We start from the raw sequence: 19,872 nt of genomic DNA on the forward strand, positions 1-19,872 counted from the left end.
GGGTCGGAGTGTGGGGGGACTGGGGTGGGTCGGAGTGTGGGGGGACTGGGGTGGGTCGGAGTGTGGGGGGACTGGGGTGGGTCGGAGTGTGGGGGGACTGAGGTCGGTCGGAGTGTGGGGGGACTGGGGTGGGTCGGAGTGTGGGGGGACTGGGGTGGGTCGCAGTGTGGGGGGACTGGGGTGGGTCGGAGTGTGGGGGGACTGGGGTGGGTCGGAGTGTGGGGGGACTGGGGTGGGTCGGAGTGTGGGGGGACTGGGGTGGGTCGGAGTGTGGGGGGACTGGGGTGGGTCGGAGTGTGGGGGGACTGGGGTGGGTCGGAGTGTGGGGGGACTGGGGTGGGTCGGAGTGTGGGGGGACTGGGGTGGGTCGGAGTGTGGGGGGACTGGGGTGGGTCGGAGTGTGGGGGGACTGGGGTGGGTCGGAGTGTGGGGGGACTGGGGTCGGTCGGAGTGTGGGGGGACTGGGGGTGGGTCGGAGTGTGGGGGGACTGGGGTGGGTCGGAGTGTGGGGGGACTGGGGTGGGTCGGAGTGTGGGGGGACTGGGGTGGGTCGGAGTGTGGGGGGACTGGGGTGGGTCGGAGTGTGGGGGGACTGGGGTGGGTCGGAGTTGGGGGGACTGGGGTGGGTCGGAGTGTGGGGGGACTGGGGTCGGTCGGAGTGTGGGGGGACTGGGGTGGGTCGGAGTGTGGGGGGACTGGGGTGGGTCGGAGTGTGGGGGGACTGGGGTCGGGGGTGGGGGACTGGGGGGCGGTCGGAGTGTGGGGGGACTGGGGTGGGTCGGAGTGTGGGGGGACTGGGGTGGGTCGGAGTGTGGGGGGACTGGGGTGGGTCGGAGTGTGGGGGGACTGGGGTCGGTCGGAGTGTGGGGGGACTGGGGTGGGTCGGAGTGTGGGGGGACTGGGGTGGGTCGGAGTGTGGGGGGACTGGGGTGGGTCGGAGTGTGGGGGGACTGGGGTGGGTCGGAGTGTGGGGGGACTGGGGTGGGTCGGAGTGTGGGGGGACTGGGGTGGGTCGGAGTGTGGGGGGACTGGGGTGGGTCGGAGTGTGGGGGGACTGGGGTGGGTCGGAGTGTGGGGGGACTGGGGTGGGTCGGAGTGTGGGGGGACTGGGGTGGGTCGGAGTGTGGGGGGACTGGGGTGGGTCGGAGTGTGGGGGGACTGGGGTGGGTCGGAGTGTGGGGGGACTGGGGGGTCGGAGTGTGGGGGGACTGGGGTGGGTCGGAGTGGGAGGCTGGGGTGGGTCGGAGTGTGGGGGGACTGGGGTGGGTCGGAGTGTGGGGGGACTGGGGTGGGTCGGAGTGTGGGGGGACTGGGGTGGGTCGGAGTGTGGGGGGACTGGGGTGGGTCGGAGTGTGGGGGGACTGGGGTGGGTCGGAGTGTGGGGGGACTGGGGTGGGTCGGAGTGTGGGGGGACTGGGGTGGGTCGGAGTGTGGGGGGACTGGGGTGGGTCGGAGTGTGGGGGGACTGGGGTGGGTCGGAGTGTGGGGGGACTGGGGTGGGTCGGAGTGTGGGGGGACTGGGGTGGGTCGGAGTGTGGGGGACTGGGGTGGGTCGGAGTGTGGGGGGACTGGGGTGGGTCGGAGTGTGGGGGGACTGGGGTGGGTCGGAGTGTGGGGGGACTGGGGTGGGTCGGAGTGTGGGGGGACTGGGGTGGGTCGGAGTGTGGGGGGACTGGGGTGGGTCGGAGTGTGGGGGGACTGGGGTGGGTCGGAGTGTGGGGGGACTGGGGTGGGTCGGAGTGTGGGGGGACTGGGGTGGGTCGGAGTGTGGGGGGACTGGGGTGGGTCGGAGTGTGGGGGGACTGGGGTGGGTCGGAGTGTGGGGGGACTGGGGTGGGTCGGAGTGTGGGGGGACTGGGGTCGGTCGGAGTGTGGGGGGACTGGGGTGGGTCGGAGTGTGGGGGGACTGGGGTTCGGAGTGTGGGGGGACTGGGGTGGTCGGAGTGTGGGGGGACTGGGGTGGGTCGGAGTGTGGGGGGACTGGGGTGGGTCGGAGTGTGGGGGGACTGGGGTGGGTCGGAGTGTGGGGGGACTGGGGTGGGTCGGAGTGTGGGGGGACTGGGGTGGGTCGGAGTGTGGGGGGGACTGGGGTGGGTCGGAGTGTGGGGGGACTGGGGTGGGTCGGAGTGTGGGGGGACTGGGGTGGGTCGGAGTGTGGGGGGACTGGGGTCGGTCGGAGTGTGGGGGGACTGGGGTCGGTCGGAGTGTGGGGGGACTGGGGTCGGTCGGAGTGTGGGGGGACTGGGGTCGGTCGGAGTGTGGGGGGACTGGGGTGGGTCGGAGTGTGGGGGGACTGGGGTGGGTCGGAGTGTGGGGGGACTGGGGTGGGTCGGAGTGTGGGGGGACTGGGGTGGGTCGGAGTGTGGGGGGACTGGGGTGGGTCGGAGTGTGGGGGGACTGGGGTGGGTCGGAGTGTGGGGGGACTGGGGTGGGTCGGAGTGTGGTGGGACTGGGGTGGGTCGGAGTGTGGGGGGACTGGGGTGGGTCGGAGTGTGGGGGGACTGGGGTGGGTCGGAGTGTGGGGGGACTGGGGTGGGTCGGAGTGTGGGGGGACTGGGGTCGGAGTGTGGGGGGACTGGGGTCGGTCGGAGGTTGGGGGACTGGGGTCGGTCGGAGTGTGGGGGGACTGGGGTGGGTCGGAATGTGGGGGGACTGGGGGTCGGTCGGAGTGTGGGGGGACTGGGGTCGGTCGGAGTGTGGGGGGACTGGGGTCGGTCGGAGTGTGGGGGGACTGGGGTGGGTCGGAGTGTGGGGGGACTGGGGTGGGTCGGAGTGTGGGGGGACTGGGGTGGGTCGGAGTGTGGGGGGACTGGGGTGGGTCGGAGTGTGGGGGGACTGGGGTGGGTCGGAGTGTGGGGGGACTGGGGTGGGTCGGAGTGTGGGGGGACTGGGGTGGGTCGGAGTGTGGGGGGACTGGGGTGGGTCGGAGTGTGGGGGGACTGGGGTGGGTCGGAGTGTGGGGGGACTGGGGTGGGTCGGAGTGTGGGGGGACTGGGGTGGGTCGGAGTGTGGGGGGACTGGGGTGGGTCGGAGTGTGGGGGGACTGGGGTGGGTCGGAGTGTGGGGGGACTGGGGTGGGTCGGAGTGTGGGGGGACTGGGGTCGGTCGGAGTGTGGGGGGACTGGGGTCGGTCGGAGTGTGGGGGGACTGGGGTGGGTCGGAGTGTGGGGGGACTGGTGTGGGGGGACTGGGGTGGGTCGGAGTGAGGGGGTCTGGGGTGGGTCGGAGTGTGGGGGGACTGGGGTCGGTCGGAGTGTGGGGGGACTGGGGTGGGTCGGAGTGTGGGGGGACTGGGGTCGGTCGGAGTGTGGGGGGACTGGGGTGGGTCGGAGTGTGGGGGGACTGGGGTGGGTCGGAGTGTGGGGGGACTGGGGTCGGTCGGAGTGTAGGGGGACTGGGGTGGGTCGGAGTGTGGGGGGACTGGGGTGGGTCGGAGTGTGGGGGGACTGGGGTGGGTCGGAGTGTGGGGGGACTGGGGTGGGTCGGAGTGTGGGGGGACTGGGGTGGGTCGGAGTGTGGGGGGACTGGGGTGGGTCGGAGTGTGGGGGGACTGGGGTGGGTCGGAGTGTGGGGGGACTGGGGTGGGTCGGAGTGTGGGGGGACTGGGGTGGGTCGGAGTGTGGGGGGACTGGGGTGGGTCGGAGTGTGGGGGGACTGGGGTGGGTCGGAGTGTGGGGGGTCTAGGGTCGGTCGGAGGTTGGGGGACTGGGGTTGGCCGGAGTGTGGGCTAGTCACAAACTGAAGTGGTCTCTGTCTGTTCCAGAAGGGAACATACCCTTCAACAGCACAGTATTTTCTTCAGCTTCCCTGACACCAGTCACCCCCAAGGCCTCTGAATGATTTTGACAATTTGTATAGAATCAGCAGCACTTGGTCCTCTGGGCCGTCGTCTGCTAGAAATGGGTCAGAGACTGACCAGACCCATTTCTCGTACAGTAGACATACATTCCATTAATCCGGGCTGGGTTTGATCTCATCATCATCACAGACAGTCCCTCCGAATCGAGTAAGACTTGCTTCCACTCTTAGAATGAGACCTTTGGTGGCTGAACTGTCCAATATGAGAGCCACAGGTGGGACAGATGGACATGGTCACTGTAGTGACAGTTCTGTGTGTAACTCACTGCACCACCAACACCCCTCCAAAACAAATTGACTTAAAACATTTTACCCTTTGCTTGTCTTCACTTCACAAAAGATTCATCTTTGATCCTTTTATGTACAAAATGCAAAAGAAAAGCTCAAGCTTTTTCTTCCATTTTCAATCTCTCCTCAGAAATTTTCTGCGGCCTTGGCAACGCCTGACAAGAAGGCAGCCCAGAAGATCGGCTTACGCTTGCGGAACCTGTTGAAACTTCCCAAGGCGCACAAGTGGTGCATCTACGAGTGGTTTTACTCAAATATCGACAAGTAGGCTTCATCTGGCTTTCTTAGCATTTGATACTACAAGCACCCGCTACCTTGCCCTTCCCGTACGTGTAAATTCCGGTCCGTTCTGTTTCCTAGGCCGCTTTTCGAGGGGGATAATGATTTCTGCGTGTGCCTGAAGGAGTCCTTCCCAAATCTAAAAACCAGGAAGCTGACCAGAGTCGAGTGGGGGAAGATCAGGAGGCTAATGGGAAAACCGAGGCGGTAAGTGTGGGGATGGGGAGGGGAGCAGAGAGATCGGTGCGGTGCTGCAGGGATAGGCAAGTTGTGAAATTGGGATTTGGTTAATCTGGTCATTGGGCAGGTGCTTGTGGGGAGGTGGGGGGGGGGGGTAAACAAAATTATCGTGATAGCTGCCCGATTGGTGTAAACACCCAGTTGGTTAGCTGGTTAACCTGATGCCTCTGTCTGGCCTACTCCTGACTCTAACCCCACGGCCTTGACTCCAGCCCTCCGAAGTGACCCGGCACACCGCTGCATTGTACAAACAATCTCTACCAAGCAGGGCAAATGGGGGACGAACAATAAATGAGATCCTGCCACCATCGTCCGTGCCAGACGAATGAATGAAAGCTGAATCTGGTTTGCTGGGGTCGGTGGCTGCATGCAGGATAAGGGACAAAGGCAGTAGTTTGCTGCAAAACAATCCACCACAAGCTAATGCAAGCGCAGTAGAGCCCAGGTAGAAGCCAGGAGCGTCTGACGGGGCTGATACTGCTCCAGTGTAGACGCAGCAGCTCTTCATTCCTTCACCCACGGCTCACCTGTTTCTGCCGACATTGCCTCGCTCAGTGCAAGTCTCTGTTGGAAGCGGGGAGACTCTCGCTTCTGGGGCTTTGCCAGACCGCCGCAGAGCAACTTGAGCAGCACCCCTGCCTGGCCACCCGACAAACTGGACCAGCCACCTAAATATTATAGCAACCATATCAGGTATTCTGCGGCGAGTGACTCACCTCCTGACTCCCCAAAGCTTTTCCACCATCTACAAGGCACAAGTCAGGAGTGTGATGGAATACTCTCCACTTGCCTGGATGAGTGCAACTCCAACAACGCTCGAGAAGATCGACACCTTCCAGGACAAAGCAGCTCGCTTGGTCGGCATCCCATCCACCACTACTGGCGCACCGTGGCTGCAGTGTGTACCATCGACAAGATGCACTGCAGCATCTCACCAAGGCTTCTTCGGCAGCACCTCCCAAACCCGCGACCTCTACCAACTAGAAGGACAAGGGCAGCAGGTGCATGGGATCACCATCACCTCCACGTTCCCCTCCAAGTCACACACCATCCTGACTTGGAAGTATATCGCTGTTCCTTCATTGTCGCTGGGTTAAAATCCTGGAACTCCCTCCCTAACAGCACGTGGGAGTACCTTCACCACATGGACTGCAACGATTCAAGAAGGAGACTCACTATCATCTTCTCAAGTGCAACTAGGGATGGGCTAGTGAGTACAGAAATAGGAGGGTAGAGAAGATGAATGCGTGGCTGGAGGGATGGTGCAGGCGGGAGGGCTTTAGATTCCTGAGGCATTGGGACCGTTTCTGGGGGAGTTGGGACCTGTACAAGCCGGATGGGTTGCATCTCAGCAGAGCCAGGACCTGTATCCTTGATGGAGGATTTGCTGTTGCGGCGGGGGAGGATGTTTAAACTAACTTGTCAAGGGAATGGGAACCTGAGAATAGATTCAGTGTGGAGCGAAGCAAAGCTGGAATTGGGCAGCAGAAAAATAGAACGTGAATTTGGAAGACAGAGGAAATAAGGGCTGGAAAATAGACAACAAAGGAGTTTGGCATCACTAAATGGTATATACTTCAATGCAAGGAATCTAGGGAATAAGGCAGATGAGTTGAGAGCACAGATAGACACTTGGCAGTACGATATTATAGCCATTACTGAGACATGGCTGAAAGAAGGGCAGGTATGGCAGCTCAACATTCCTGGTTACAGGGTTTTCAGATGGGATCGAGAGGGGGGTAAAAAAGGAAGGGGGGTTGCAGTATTAATTAAAAAAACAATTACAGCTGTGAGAAGGGATGATATGTTAGAGGGGTCATCAAACAAGGCCATATGAGTTGAACTGAAAAACAAAAAAGGCACAATCACACTACTGGGAGTGTACTGTAGAACCTTAAACAGTCAGAGGGAGATAGAAGAACAAATATGTGGGCAAATTGCTGTGAATTGGAAAACTGTAGAGCTGTGATAACCAACCCAACAAGGGAGGGGACAGTTCTGGACTTGGTTTTGGGGAATGAAAAGGAGCAGGTGGAAGGGGTATCAGTGGGAGAGTATTTTGATGCCAATGATCATAATTCAGTAAAGATTTAAGGTAGTTATGGAAAAGGACAAAGGAGGACCAGGAAAAAAAGATCTCAATTGTGGTAAAGCCAATTTTGCTGAGCTGAGCTGGGATTTGGCCAAAGTGGACTGGAAGCGGCTACTTGATGGTAAATCAGTATCAGAGCAGTGGGAGGCATTCAAGGAGGAGATCCTGAGGGTACAGAGCAAGTATGTTCACTTAAAAAAAAAAGGGAGGGACTAACAAATCTAGAGCCCCTGGATTTCAAGGACATACAGGATAAGATGAAGAAAAAAAGGGAAGTTTATGACAGATACCGAGAACACAATACTGCAGAAACTCTAGAGTATAAAAAAATGCAGGGGTGCAATTAAAAAAGATATCAGGAAAGCAGTGAGAGAGCATGGAAGAATGTTGGCAAGTAAAATCAGGGAAAACCCAAAGATGTTTTGTAAATATATTAAGAGCAAGAGGATAACTAGAGAACGAGTGGGGCCTACTGGAGACCACAAAGGAAATCTGTGTGTGGAGGCAGAAGACGTGGATATGATTCTTAATTGCATCTGTTTCCACAAAAGAGAGGAGCAATGCAGACTTTGCAATGAGGGAGGAGTGTGAAATATTAGATGAAATAAACAGTGAGAGAAGAAGTATTAAGGGCTTAGCAGCTTTGAAAGTGGATAAATCCCCAGACCCAGATGAAATATATCCCAGGCTGTTAAGCGAAGCAAAAGAGGAAATAGCAGAGGCTCCGATCATCATTTTACAATCCTCTCTGGCTACAGGTGTGATGCCAGAGGACTGCTAATGTTGTACCTTTGTTTAAAAAGGGATAAAGGGATAGACCGAGTAATTACAGGCCAGTCAGCCTAAGCTCAAGGTGGGGAAAATCCTGAGGGATAGGATAAATCTTCATTTGGAAAGACATGGATTAATTAGAGACAGTCAGCATGGATTTGTTAAGGGAAGGTCGTGTCTGACTAACTTGATTGAATTTTTCGAGGAGGTAACCAGGAGGGTCGATGAGGGCAGTGTGTATGATGTAGTGTAGATGGATTTTAGCAAAGCTTTTGATAAGGTCCCACATGGCAGACTGGTCACAAAAATAAAAGCCCATGGGATCCAGGGCAAAGTGACAAGTTGGATCCAAAATTGGTTCAGAGGCAGGAAGCAAAGGGTAAGGGTTGATGGGTGTTTTTGTGACTGAAAGGCTGAAAGGGGTTCCACACAGCTTCGCAGGGCTCAGTGCTGAATCCCTTGCGTTTTGTGGTATATATCAATGACTTGGACTTGAATGTAGGGGGTATGATTAAGAAGTTTGCAGATGATACTAAAATTGGTTATGTGGTTGATATTGAAGAAGAAAGCTGTAGACTGCAGGAAGATATCAATGTACTGGTCAGGTGGGCAGAACAGTGGCAAATGGAATTCAATCCGGATAAGTGTGAGGTAATGCATTTGGGGAGGGCTAACAAGGCAAGGGAATACACATTAAATGGTAGGACACTGAGAAGTGTAGAGGAACAAAGGGACCTTGGAGTGCATGTCCACAGATCCCTGAAGGTAGCAGATAAGGTGGATAAGAAGGCATGTGGAATGCTTGCCTTTATTAGTCGAGGCATGGAATACAATGCTTGAACTGTATAAAATATTGGTTAGGCCGCAGCTGGAGTACTGTGTGCAGTTCTGGTCACCACATTCACAGGAAAGATGCGATTGCGCTAGAAAGGGTGCAGAGGAGATTTACAAGAATGTTGCCTGGACTGAAGGATTTTAGCTGTGAGGAGATTGGAGAGGCTGGGTCTGTTTTCTTTGGAACAGAGGAGGCTGAGGGGAGACCTGATTGAGGTGTATAAAATTATATGTGGCCTGGATAGAGTGGATAGGAACAATCAGGGGGCATAGATTTAAAGTAATTGGGAGGAGGTATAGAGGAGATATGAGGGGAAATGTCTTCACCCAGAGGGTTGTGGGGGTCTGGAACTCACTGCCTGAAAGGGTGGTAGAGGCAGAAATCCTCACCACATTTAAAAAATACTTGGATGTGCACCTGAAGTGCCGTAACCTACAGGGCTACGGACCAAGAGCTGGAAAGTGGGATTAGGCTGGATAGCTCTTCTCGGCCGGCGCAGACATGATAGCCCGAAATGGCCTCCTTCCGTGCTGTAAATTTCTACGATTCTATGATAATGCTCACCTTGCCAGCGACGCGCACACCCCATGAACAATTTTTTTTTTTTTAAACCTGCAGCCACCATGGGAGAGCAGCAGCCAGGATACTCTGTGGCCCTCACTAACATTCCCTCTAATTGTTTTTTGGGTGCACAGGCCCTTTCAAATTTCTGTGCAAGCCTGGTTTATCCATTGTGAAGCTGGCAAGCAGCCTGCCGTGCACCTCCAGAGCAGGGCGCAACTTAATAGGAACATCCCCCCCACCCCCATATCCCCTCCCAACAAGCATCCAGCAGTGTCTTTACCAGCCCTTCCTCACCAAACCCCAGACACTATGGAATAAAGGCTGCTGCTTTAATTCACCTGCTTGCCTCAGTTCTGATGCTGCTGCTGCTCTTCCTCACCTGCAGTTACAGAGACAAACAGCAGTAAAAACAAGAGAGTAAGAAAGAGAGTGAAAAGCAGCAAGTGAGCAGAGAGGGAGAGAGAAAGTCAAGGTGAGCCACGCGCACAAGTAAATCAGATGGAAACCGAGCGTAGAATAAGTTGGAGTTGGACCTTTAATTTAACTCGTGATACTGCCCGATGTAAACTGGAGCAGCCCACTCGCTAACTGTGTGTGATGTGTGGACCCGGCTCCCTGTGGCTGAGCTGGCTGGAAGACTGGGGACTGGAAGAAAGACTGCTGCAGTGCAAAATGGTCATTGTGTGGTCCCGACAGCTCGCACAGGGTTATGCCCGGTGTGAAAATGGGAATGCGCATCGCTTCAATGGCAATTGCAGCCAGTGAGTTGAAGGCACACCTGGCGCACTTTTGTAACACTTTCCCCTGTGCTGCAGCTGTTCGGCGGCATTCTTTGCAGAGGAGCGGTCTGCCTTGCAACACAAACGACAGAAGATCCGACTCCTGCAACAGAGGAAAGTGACGGAACTGTCCCAGTACAAAGACCTCCCAGACGAAATCCCCTTACCTCTGGTTATAGGGACAAAAGTCACCGGTAAGTCAATTACCCCACCACTATCTTGTTTTGTGTCTTTATTTTCACCCTCACCAACTCGCGAAGTGCACAGTTCTAGTCTCTATATTATAAAAAGGATATAGAAGCACTGGAGAATTGTGTAAAAAAAGATTTACAAGGATGATAACAGAACTGAGAGACGACTTATCAGACTGGGGCTCTCTAGGCTGAGGGGTGACCTGATTGATCTGAAAATTATGAACAGGTTTGATAGGATAGATGTAGAGAAGATATTTCCACTTGTGGGCAGACCAGAACTAAGGGTCATTTAAAAAAAAAAGATGGTCACTAATAAATCCAATAGGGAATTCAGGAGGAACTTCTTTACCCAGAGAGTGGTTAGAATGTGGAACTCACAACCACAGGGAGTAGTTGAGGCGAATAGTATAAATGCATTTAAGGGTAAGCTGGATAAGCATATGAGGGAGAAAGGCATCAAAGGATTTGCAGATAGGGTGAGATGAAGTAGGGTGGAGCATAAACAACGGCACAGTCCAGTTGGGCTGAAGGGCCTATTTCTGTGCTGTACTTTCTACGTAAAACTACTAACAAGTATCTAATTAACAACCATAGCAATGATGATTCAAAATGTATAAATACAGGCCTTAAAACTCTGGGTATCCTGTACAGTAAACACCAGTAATAGTATCAATCATTGTGATTAAACTCTGTATCCTGTACAGTAAACACCAGTAATAGTATCAATCATTGTGATTAAACTTGGTATCCTGCACAATAAACACCAGTAATAGTATCAATCATTGTGATTAAACTCGGTATCCTGTACAATAAACACCAGTAATAGTATCAATCATTGTGATTAAACTAAAATGCAGGGCATCGGGTTGACTCAGTAGCAGCACAAAATAGTTAAGAGTGCCCTCGTCCAGTGACATGTTGAACCTTGATTTAAGTTTGTGATCATTTCTCCTTCGCCCTCTCCCCACTTCAGCACGACTACGAGGTATTCATGACGGCCTGTTCACGGGGCAGATTGACGCTGTTGACACTATTAACGCAACTTACCGAGTCACGTTTGACCGGACGGGACTGGGAACGCATACTGTACCTGATTATGAAGTTCTTGTAAGTGAATAATTGCCTGGTTTTTTTTTGGGGGGGGGGGGGGGTTTGTGGTAACAATCCCCAAATTTGAGATTGCCAGGTGACTTTGAGAAGCAGAGAAACAGTAAGATGATTTTACCAGCAATTTATTTTTTCTCAATATAGACAATGCTGTCCAGGCGAATATCATAGTATCGTAGAATCTCTCAGCACAGAAGGAGGCCATTCGGCCCATTGTGCCTGTGCCAGCTCTTTGGAAGAGCTACCAATTAGTCCCATTCCTCCGCTCTTTTGCCCACTGCCCTGTTGTCCTTTCCCTCCGTTATCCTGAAGGTGGTGTTAGGTCTTGAACAATTGTTTGCACAACTGGGAGAGCTTTAAGAGTCAACCACGTAATGTTGGACTGGAGTCACGTGTAAGCCCAGACCAGAATGAGGTGGCTGGTTTCTTCTCTGAAGGACATTAGTGAACCGGGTGGGTTTTTAAAGAACAATCCAGCAGCTTTTTATGGTCACTTTTTTTGTTTCTGGGGCCAGCCTACAGATCACCAGATTGTTGTATTTAATGACACAACTCACCATGCTGAGATATAAGCTTGATGGTCCAGTGCCATAACTGCTGCAACCTATGTTTTGTTGCTCTACCATTGCAATTTTAATAAAGAAAAGTCTACATTTATGTTTGAGTTTAGAATCTTAATGTATTTTTGCTCCCACCCTCTAGAGTAACGAGCCTCATGAAACTATGCCCATCACCGCCTTCGCTCAGAAGCAGCGACCTTCCAGGTATTACTTGACACCACCACGGCTGCCTTACACTACCAGCGCCCAATCTCCCATCACAGTAAGTTCCTGCTTTCACTTTGGTGCTATTGCTGGCCTATAAACAAAAGGAAGTATTCAGCATTGGGTTTCGTGTCTGGACGCACCATTCTGTGATTTTTTTTTTTCCCCCTCCTTCCCTTCCCTCACCCCCACCTTAATGATTAAAACGTTGGCCATCTTCATTGGCTTTAAGGATACCGGTGTTTTGAAGTTGTGGATAACTCCGAATCATAGGATCAGACAACACAGAAGGCGGCCATTCGGCCCATCGTGTCTGTGTTGGCTCTTTAAAAGAGCTATTTAATTAGTCCTGCTCTTTCCCCGTAGCCCTGCAATTTTTTCCAAGTACTGAACCAATTCTCTTTTGAAAAGTACTGTTGAATCTGCCTCCACCACCCTTTCAGGCAGTGCATTCCAGATCATCATAACACATTTTTTTTTTTAAATAAATAAAAGTCTCCTTCTCGCACCTCACTCTTTTGCCAATCACCTTAAATCTGTGCCCTCTGGTTACCGACCCTTCTGCCACTGAAAACAGTTCCTCCTTCCTTACTCCATCAAAACCCTTTATAATTGGAACACCGCTATTAAATCGGCCCTTAACCTTCGAAGGAGAACCCCAACTTCTCAAGTTAACTTGAGCTGCAAGGTATGTTACTGAGTCATCCAGACGCCAGGGCGTGAGGTTCGGTCCCCTGTTCGGTGCCGTTGGGAAGATTGGAACAGGTGCAGGCCATTCGGCCCTTTGATTCTGTCCACCATTCGATTAGATCATGGCCGATCTGTAGCTCCATTTCTAAATTCAGCTGATCTCAACTAGGGCAGCCAACACGTTGCGACATTTTGCCTCAATGTCCTTCAGCAGGAGAGGGGGGGATGGAGGGATGGTATAAGTGCGGATCAGATCAGGAGAAGGGGGCGGTAAGATAGAAACATAGAAAATAGGTGCAGGAGTAGGCCATTTGGCCCTTCGAGCCTGCACCGCCATTCAATATGATCATGGCTGATCATTCACCTCAGTACCACCTTCCTGCTTTCTCTCCATACCCCTTGATCCCTTTAGCCGTAAGGGCCACATCTAACTCCCTCTTGAAAATATCCAATGAACTGGCATCAACAACTCTCTGCGGTAGGGAATTCCACAGGTTAACAACTCTCTGAGTGAAGAAGTTCCTCTTCATCTCAGTCTTAAATGGCTTACCCCTTATCCTTAGACTTTGTCCCCTGGTTCTGGACTTCCCCAACATCGGGAACATTCTTCCTGCATCTAACCTGTCCAGTCCCGTCAGAATTTTATATGTTTCTATGAGATCCCCTCTCATCCTTCTAAACTCCAGTGAATACAGGCCCAGTTGATCCAGTCTCTCCTCATATGTCAGTCCTGCCATCCCGGGAATCAGTCTGCTGAACCTTCGCTGCACTCCCTCAATAGCAAGAATGTCCTTCCTCAGACTAAGAGACCAAAACTGAACACAATATTCCAGGTGAGGCCTCACCAAGGCCCTGTACAACTACAGTAAGACCTCCATGCTCCTATACTCAAATCCCCTAGCTCTGAAGGCCAACATGCCATTGGCCTTCTTCACCACCTGCTGTACCTGCATGCCAACTTTCAATGACTGGTGTACCATGACACCCAGGTTTCATTGCACCTACGTTTTTCCTAATCTGCCGCCATTCAGATAATATTCTTCCTTCGTGTTTTTGCCCCCAAAAGTTGATAACCTCACATTTATCCACATTATACTGCATCTGCCATGTGTTTGCCCACTCACCTAACCTATCCAAGTCACTCTGCAGCCTCTTAGTGTCCTCCTCACAGCTCACACCGCCACCCAGCTTAGTGTCATCTGCAAACTTGGAGATATTACACTCTATTCCTTCATCCAAATCATTGATGTATATTGTAAATAGCTGGGGTCCCAGCACTGAGCCCTGCGGCACTCCACTAGTCACTGCCTGCCATTCTGAAAAGACCCGTTTATCCCGACTCTCTGCTTCCTGTCTGCCAACCAGTTCTCTATCCATGTCAGTACATTACCCCCCAACACTATGTGCTTTAATTTTGCACACCAATCTCTTGTGTGGGACGTTGTCAAAAGCCTTTTGAAAGTCCATATACACCACATTCACTGATTCTCCCTTGTCCACTCTACCAGTTACATCCTCAAAAAATCTAGAAGATTTGTCAAGCAGTATTTCCCTTTCATAAATCCATGCTGACTTGGACCGATCCTGTCACTGCTTTCCAAATGCGCTGCTGTTTCATCTTTAATAATTGATTCCAACATTTTCCCCACTACTGTTGTCAGGCTAACCTGTCTATAATTACCCGTTTTCTCTCTCCCTCCTTTTTTTAAAAAGTGGTGTTACATTAGCTATCCTCCAGTCCATAGGAACTGATCCAGAGTCGATAGACTGTTGGAAAATGATCACCAATGCATCCACTATTTCTAGGGCCACTTCCTTAAGTACTCTGGGATGCAGACTATCAGGCCCCGGGGATTTATTGGCCTTCAATCCCATCAATTTCCCCAACACAATTTCCTGACTAATAAGGATTTCCTTCAGTTCCTCCTTCTCACTAGACCTTCGGTCCCCTAGTATTCCCGGAAGGTTATTTGTGTCTTCCTTCGTGAAGACAGAACCAAAGTATTTGTTCAACTAGTCCGCCATTTCTTTGTTCCCCATTATAAATTCACCTGAATCTGACTGCAAGGGACCTATGTTTGTCTTCATTAATCTTTTTCTCTTCACATATCTATAGAAGCTTTTGCAGTCAGTTTTTATGTTCCCAGCAAGTTTCCTCTCATACTCTATCTTCCCCCTCCTAATTAAACCCTTTGTCCTCCTCTGCTGAATTATAAAATTCACCCAGTCCTCAGGTTTGCTGCTTTTTCTGGCCAATTTATATGGCTCTTCCTTAGATTTAACACTATCCTTAATTTCCCTTGTTAGCCACAGTTGAGCCACCTTCCCCGTTTTATTTTTACTCCAGACAGGGATGTACAATTGTTGAAGTTCATCCATGTGATCTATAAATGTTTGCCATTGCCTATCCACTGTCAACCCTTTAAGTATCATTTGCCAGTCTATCCTAGCCAATTCACGTCTCATACCATCGAAGTTACCTTTCCCTAAGTTCAGGACCCTAGTCTCTGAATTAACTGTGTCACTCTCCATCTTAATAAAGAATTCTACCATATTATGGTCACTCTTCCCCAAGGGGCCTCGCACAACAAGATTGTTAATTAGTCCTTTCTCATTACACATCACCCAGTCTAGGATGGACAGCCCTCTAGTTGGTTCCTCGACATATTGGTCTGGAAAACCATCCCTAATACACTCCAGGAAATCCTCCTCCATCTCATTGCTACCAGTTTGGTTAGCCCAATCTATTTGTAGATTAAAGTCGCCCATGATAACTGCTGTACCTTTATCACACGCATCCCTAATTTCTTGTTTGATGCTGTCCCCAACCTCACTACTACTGTTTGGTGGTCTGTACACAACTCCCACTAGCGTTTTCTGCCCTTTGGTATTACGTAGCTCCACCCATTCAGACTCCACATTATCCAAGCTAATGTCCCTCCTATTGCGTTAATTTCCTCTTTAACCAGCAACGCCACCCCACCTCCTTTACCTTTCTGTCTATCCTTCCTGAATGTGGTATAAGCTCGGATCAGATTGGGAGAGGGGGGCGGTGGGGTGGTATAAACTCGGATCAGATCAGAAGGGGGGGGGCCGATGGGATGGCATAAGCTCGCATCAGATCGGGAGGGGGGTGGGTGGGGTGGAGCGAGAGAGCCGAAGCTGAGCATGATGTTTTAGGGAGGGGCAGAAGATGTTTGGGCTGTACTGGGGAGTAAGTTGAAAGCAGTGCTTCTGCAGGAGTTGGGTCTAATTATTTTGTTGTGAACCCAGAAATGTCACTGATTTTAATCTTAAAGCTATCGATTGTATGGAATAAAAATATTCAAAAATCAATTTGCCTTTTTAGTGTAACAGTTCAGAATATTCAAAGGGCGCCCATTCCCTCAGCGCCGCTAGCAATATACCACCAGTTTGGAAGGTGGTTTACAATTACCCACAGCTCTGACTGGAATAATCTGATGGTCAATGAGATTGAGCTCAATTCCCCTAATTGTTAGGCTTATTCAAAATTATTTAATCTTTTTTTTTTCTCCAAGTAATCTCCTGCTGCTACTGAGGGAATGAAGATTTTAAAATATATGGGAAAAATTCAAGCCCAACTAGTGAATAAAAATCAGCTTTCAATTAAATTGAGCAAATGTCCCTTTTTAAGATGGTTCAAAAATGCACTGTGCATTTTGATTGGTAGTTTCTAAGATAATGGAAAGTGGATTTCTGGAGTTTGGCGTGGGGGGAGGGGAGGAGGGTTGGGGTAGGAGGGGAGAAGACAGGCTGACTCAGACTGCCCCCACCCTTCGAGAAAATAATGTTTGTATCTTCAACATTTCTATCTCCTTTCAAGCTACAGGTATCACGTACTTAATGTGCAGTATTATGTGGTATACCTCCAGCATGCCCATGTCCCACTGCGCTTTCACTGTAATTACTTGCTTTCACGTCACAGGCTTTTATTCAGGACCACTTTTATGTTCAGATTTTTCGGGACTTTGGAAGCCCTGGTCAGCTCTTACTAGGGTCCCAGATTAGCACATATGATTGTAAAGCACAACTGTTTAGGCTTACTCGTGAAGGATGGGCTCTTAGTCAGGGTACTGACTTTCAGATCGTGAAATTCAGAGGTGACGTGATTGTGTTTCATAAGAACATAAGAAATAGGAGCAAGAGTAGGCCATTTGGCCCCTCGAGCCTGCTCCGCCATTTAATAAGATCATGGCTGATCTGATCATGGACTCAGCTCCACTTCCCGCCCACTCCCCATAACTCTTGACTCCCTTATCGTTCAAAAATCTGTCTATCTCCACCTTAAATATATTCAATGACCCAGCTTCCACAGCTCTCTTGGGGTAGAGAATTCCAAAGATTCACATCCCTCTGAGAGAAGAAATTCCTCCTCATTTCTGTCTTAAATGGGCGACCCTTTATTCTGAAACTATGCCCCCCTAGTTCTAGATTTCCCCACAAGGGGAAACATCCTCTGCATCTACCCTGTCAAGCACCCTTGCTCCAGGTGAGGATTAAGAACATAAGAAATAGGACCAGGAGTAGGTTATTCGCCCCTCGAGCCTGTTCCGCCATTCAATAAGACCACGGCTGATCTTCTACCTCAACTCCACTTCCCTGCACTATCCCCATATCCCTCGATTCCCTTAATATCCAAAAATCTATCGATCTCTGACTTGAATATACTCAAAGACTGAGCTACCACAGTCCTCTGGGGTAGAGAATTCCAGAGATTCACCAACCTTTGAGTGAAGAAATTTCTCCTCATCAGTCCTAAATGGCCGACCCCTTATTCTGAGACTGTGACCCCTGGTTCTAGACTCCGTTAGAGGAAACATCCTCCCTACATCTACCCTTTAAGAATTTTGTATGTTTCAATGAGGTCACCTCTGATTCTTCTAAACTCTGGAGAATATAGGCCTAGTCTGTTCAATCTCTCCACGTTGGACAATCCCCCCATCCCAGGAATCAGTCTGATGAACCTTCGTTGCACTCTATGGCAAATATATCCTTCCTTAGGTAAAAAGACCAAAACTGTACACACTGCTCCAAGTGCAGTCTCACCAGGGCCCGATATAATTGTAGTAAGACATCTTTATCTGTACTCTGTCTCTGGGAGTCCAGATGTTGCTATTAATAAACATCTGTGCATCATCTCACCCTTTTTTTCGCCTCAAACCTCTGAAAAATGAAGGAACAATGTAATCTGACCATTCAGAGCATTGTCAAGCTTTCTCCCCATCCCGGTGACTCGCATCAGCGGAGACTAAAGGCTTGGTATGTGGCCAACCAGGGAGAGTAGGTGGCATGAAAGGAGACTTAGCATGGTTTGTCTCGGTTTGGAGCATGGAGGGGTAAAGTTGCTGCATTTGTTTACAACGGAGTCCCAACAATATTTCTTGGGTTGAAGCTTCCATGTTGAGTTGTTTAAGACAATTGAAGGAGTAGATAAGGTAGATAGAGAGAAATTATTCACTCTGGTGGGAGAGTCCAGAACAGGAGGGGGAGAGGCCTAATCTTAAAACAGAGCTAGGCCGTTCAGGAGTGACATCAGGAAGCACTTCTTCACACAAAGGGTAGTGGAAATCTGGAACGCTGTCTCGCAAAAGCTGTTGCGGCTGAGGGTCAGTTGAAAATGTCAAAACTGAGATTGACAGATTTTTGTTCGACAAGGGTGTTAAAGGTTACGGAACCAAGGCAGGCAGATGGGGTTGTGGTACAGATCAGCCACGATCTGATTGAATGATGGAGCAGGCTTGAGGGGCTGAATGGCCTTCTCCTGTTCCGATGTTTCTTTGAGCTTTTTCTTAAAGTGATTGAAATAGATTAGACTTGTTTTCTCATTGATTGGACAATGCACTGAATGTGTGAGGTTGAATAATATATTGGAGTACCACGCAGTGCCAGGTAGCTGACATACAGTATGTTACAGCTCCCTTTAGTGGGGGAAAATAGTACTGCAGCAGCACAGCACTGATTAAATAGAAAGTCATTCATGTATAGCACCTTCCACAACATCTCAACGTACTTCACATCCTGAGGGACAGTTATCTTTGCAATGAGTGGAACTCCACAGCCAATTTCCGCACAGCAAGCTCCTACAAACAGCAAGGAGATAAATGACCAGTTAATCTGTTCTTTAGTACTGCCTTAGGACGTTTTACATCCATCTGAGAGGGTAGACAATCCTCCGTTTATCATTTTACCCGACCGATGGCACCTTCGACAATGCAGCATTCCCTCAGTACTGCTTGGATCAAATAAAGAATTTAGGAGGAATTTCTTTACAAATAGAGTTTGTGAGAACATCGTAGAATTGTACAGCACAGAAGAAGGCGGCCATGCCGGCTCTTTGAAAGAAATATCCAGTTAGTCGCACTTCCTCCTTCCCCATAGCCCTGAAATTATTTCCCAATCAAGTATTTATCCAATTCCCTTTCTAAAGTTATTAAATCTGCTTTCACCGCCTTTTTCAGGCAGTGCACTCCAGATCACAACAACTGGCTGTGTTTAAAAATAAACGTTTATCATCCCCTGCCCCCCCCCTACTTAAAGTTACCTAGAAGAGGGCCGTGCACCTCTGCCGATCCCATGCAGCCCGGGACCAGCTTTTTCAATGTAAAGTTTTGCGTATGCGCAAAGCTGTGAATGGGCCGTGCAGCCCCTTAAAGGGATCATGCATCCAAAAAAGAATAAGGGGGAACATTGCCCCGAGTCCCTGCTCACCCTTTTCCAACCCAATCCAGGCCTGCGTCTCATCCCTGCTCTGTGTCTCTTTACCCACCTCCCCCAATCCGCCCCCAAAATGGACTCCTGGCTGCACCTCCACCAGCCTGTCCCATTTCCAGGAACCCCTTAGCAGAGCAGTGGGACGTTTGGGAGGGGTGTGGGGGAGGTGGAAAATGTCAGCGAACTGGAGGCTTCTCTGCAGCTGGTGATGTCAGGGGAGGGAGAGGCACCAGGCGTTGCTACGGGGAGACGATAAAGGTCGAAGGTTTCCCCACACTACCAGCAGCAGACCCTAGGACATGCATGCCCCATTCTGGGAGACGACCAGACAATCTGGGAGGTTTGGCAATCCTGACTGGAATATCAACGCATTACGTGCTCGCGTCCCTGGATTGAATCTTGAGCCCACAACCTTCGGATTCAGAAGCGAGAGTGCTACCACTGAGGCAAGGCTGACTTCATAAATCCACCTTTTGCATTAGAGGACATTGCTGCGTGTTTCTCTATGCTCGCTGCCATTGTTGCATTGTGTTCATTTTGCCTCGTTTTATTTCCCCTTTTACTCTTGACAGGATAACGATCCACTTTTGGGTCAGTCGCCTTGGAAAAGTAAATTGTCGGGAACGGAAGGTGACACGCTTGGGGGATTTCCGATAGAATTCCTTATCCAGGTGGTAAG

The 19,872-nt window shown here is 51.0% G+C and overlaps 1 protein-coding gene across 1 annotated transcript in view; it reads left to right on the forward strand.

Annotated features, from left to right (window-relative positions):
- The window catches only part of lin9 (lin-9 DREAM MuvB core complex component), a 203,110-nt gene that overhangs the window by 89,662 nt on the left and 93,576 nt on the right, over positions 1-19,872 (forward strand). Inside the window, exons 5-10 of the mRNA XM_070884578.1 lie at positions 4,277-4,410; positions 4,507-4,632; positions 9,743-9,900; positions 10,874-11,007; positions 11,710-11,829; positions 19,766-19,867. Of these exons, the coding sequence (XP_070740679.1) occupies positions 4,277-4,410; positions 4,507-4,632; positions 9,743-9,900; positions 10,874-11,007; positions 11,710-11,829; positions 19,766-19,867 (774 nt within the window). The remainder of the gene's footprint in view (positions 1-4,276; positions 4,411-4,506; positions 4,633-9,742; positions 9,901-10,873; positions 11,008-11,709; positions 11,830-19,765; positions 19,868-19,872) is intronic.

The sequence above is a fragment of the Pristiophorus japonicus genome, chromosome 7 (genome assembly GCF_044704955.1).
Source record: "Pristiophorus japonicus isolate sPriJap1 chromosome 7, sPriJap1.hap1, whole genome shotgun sequence".
NCBI classification, from domain to species: Eukaryota; Metazoa; Chordata; class Chondrichthyes; family Pristiophoridae; genus Pristiophorus; species Pristiophorus japonicus.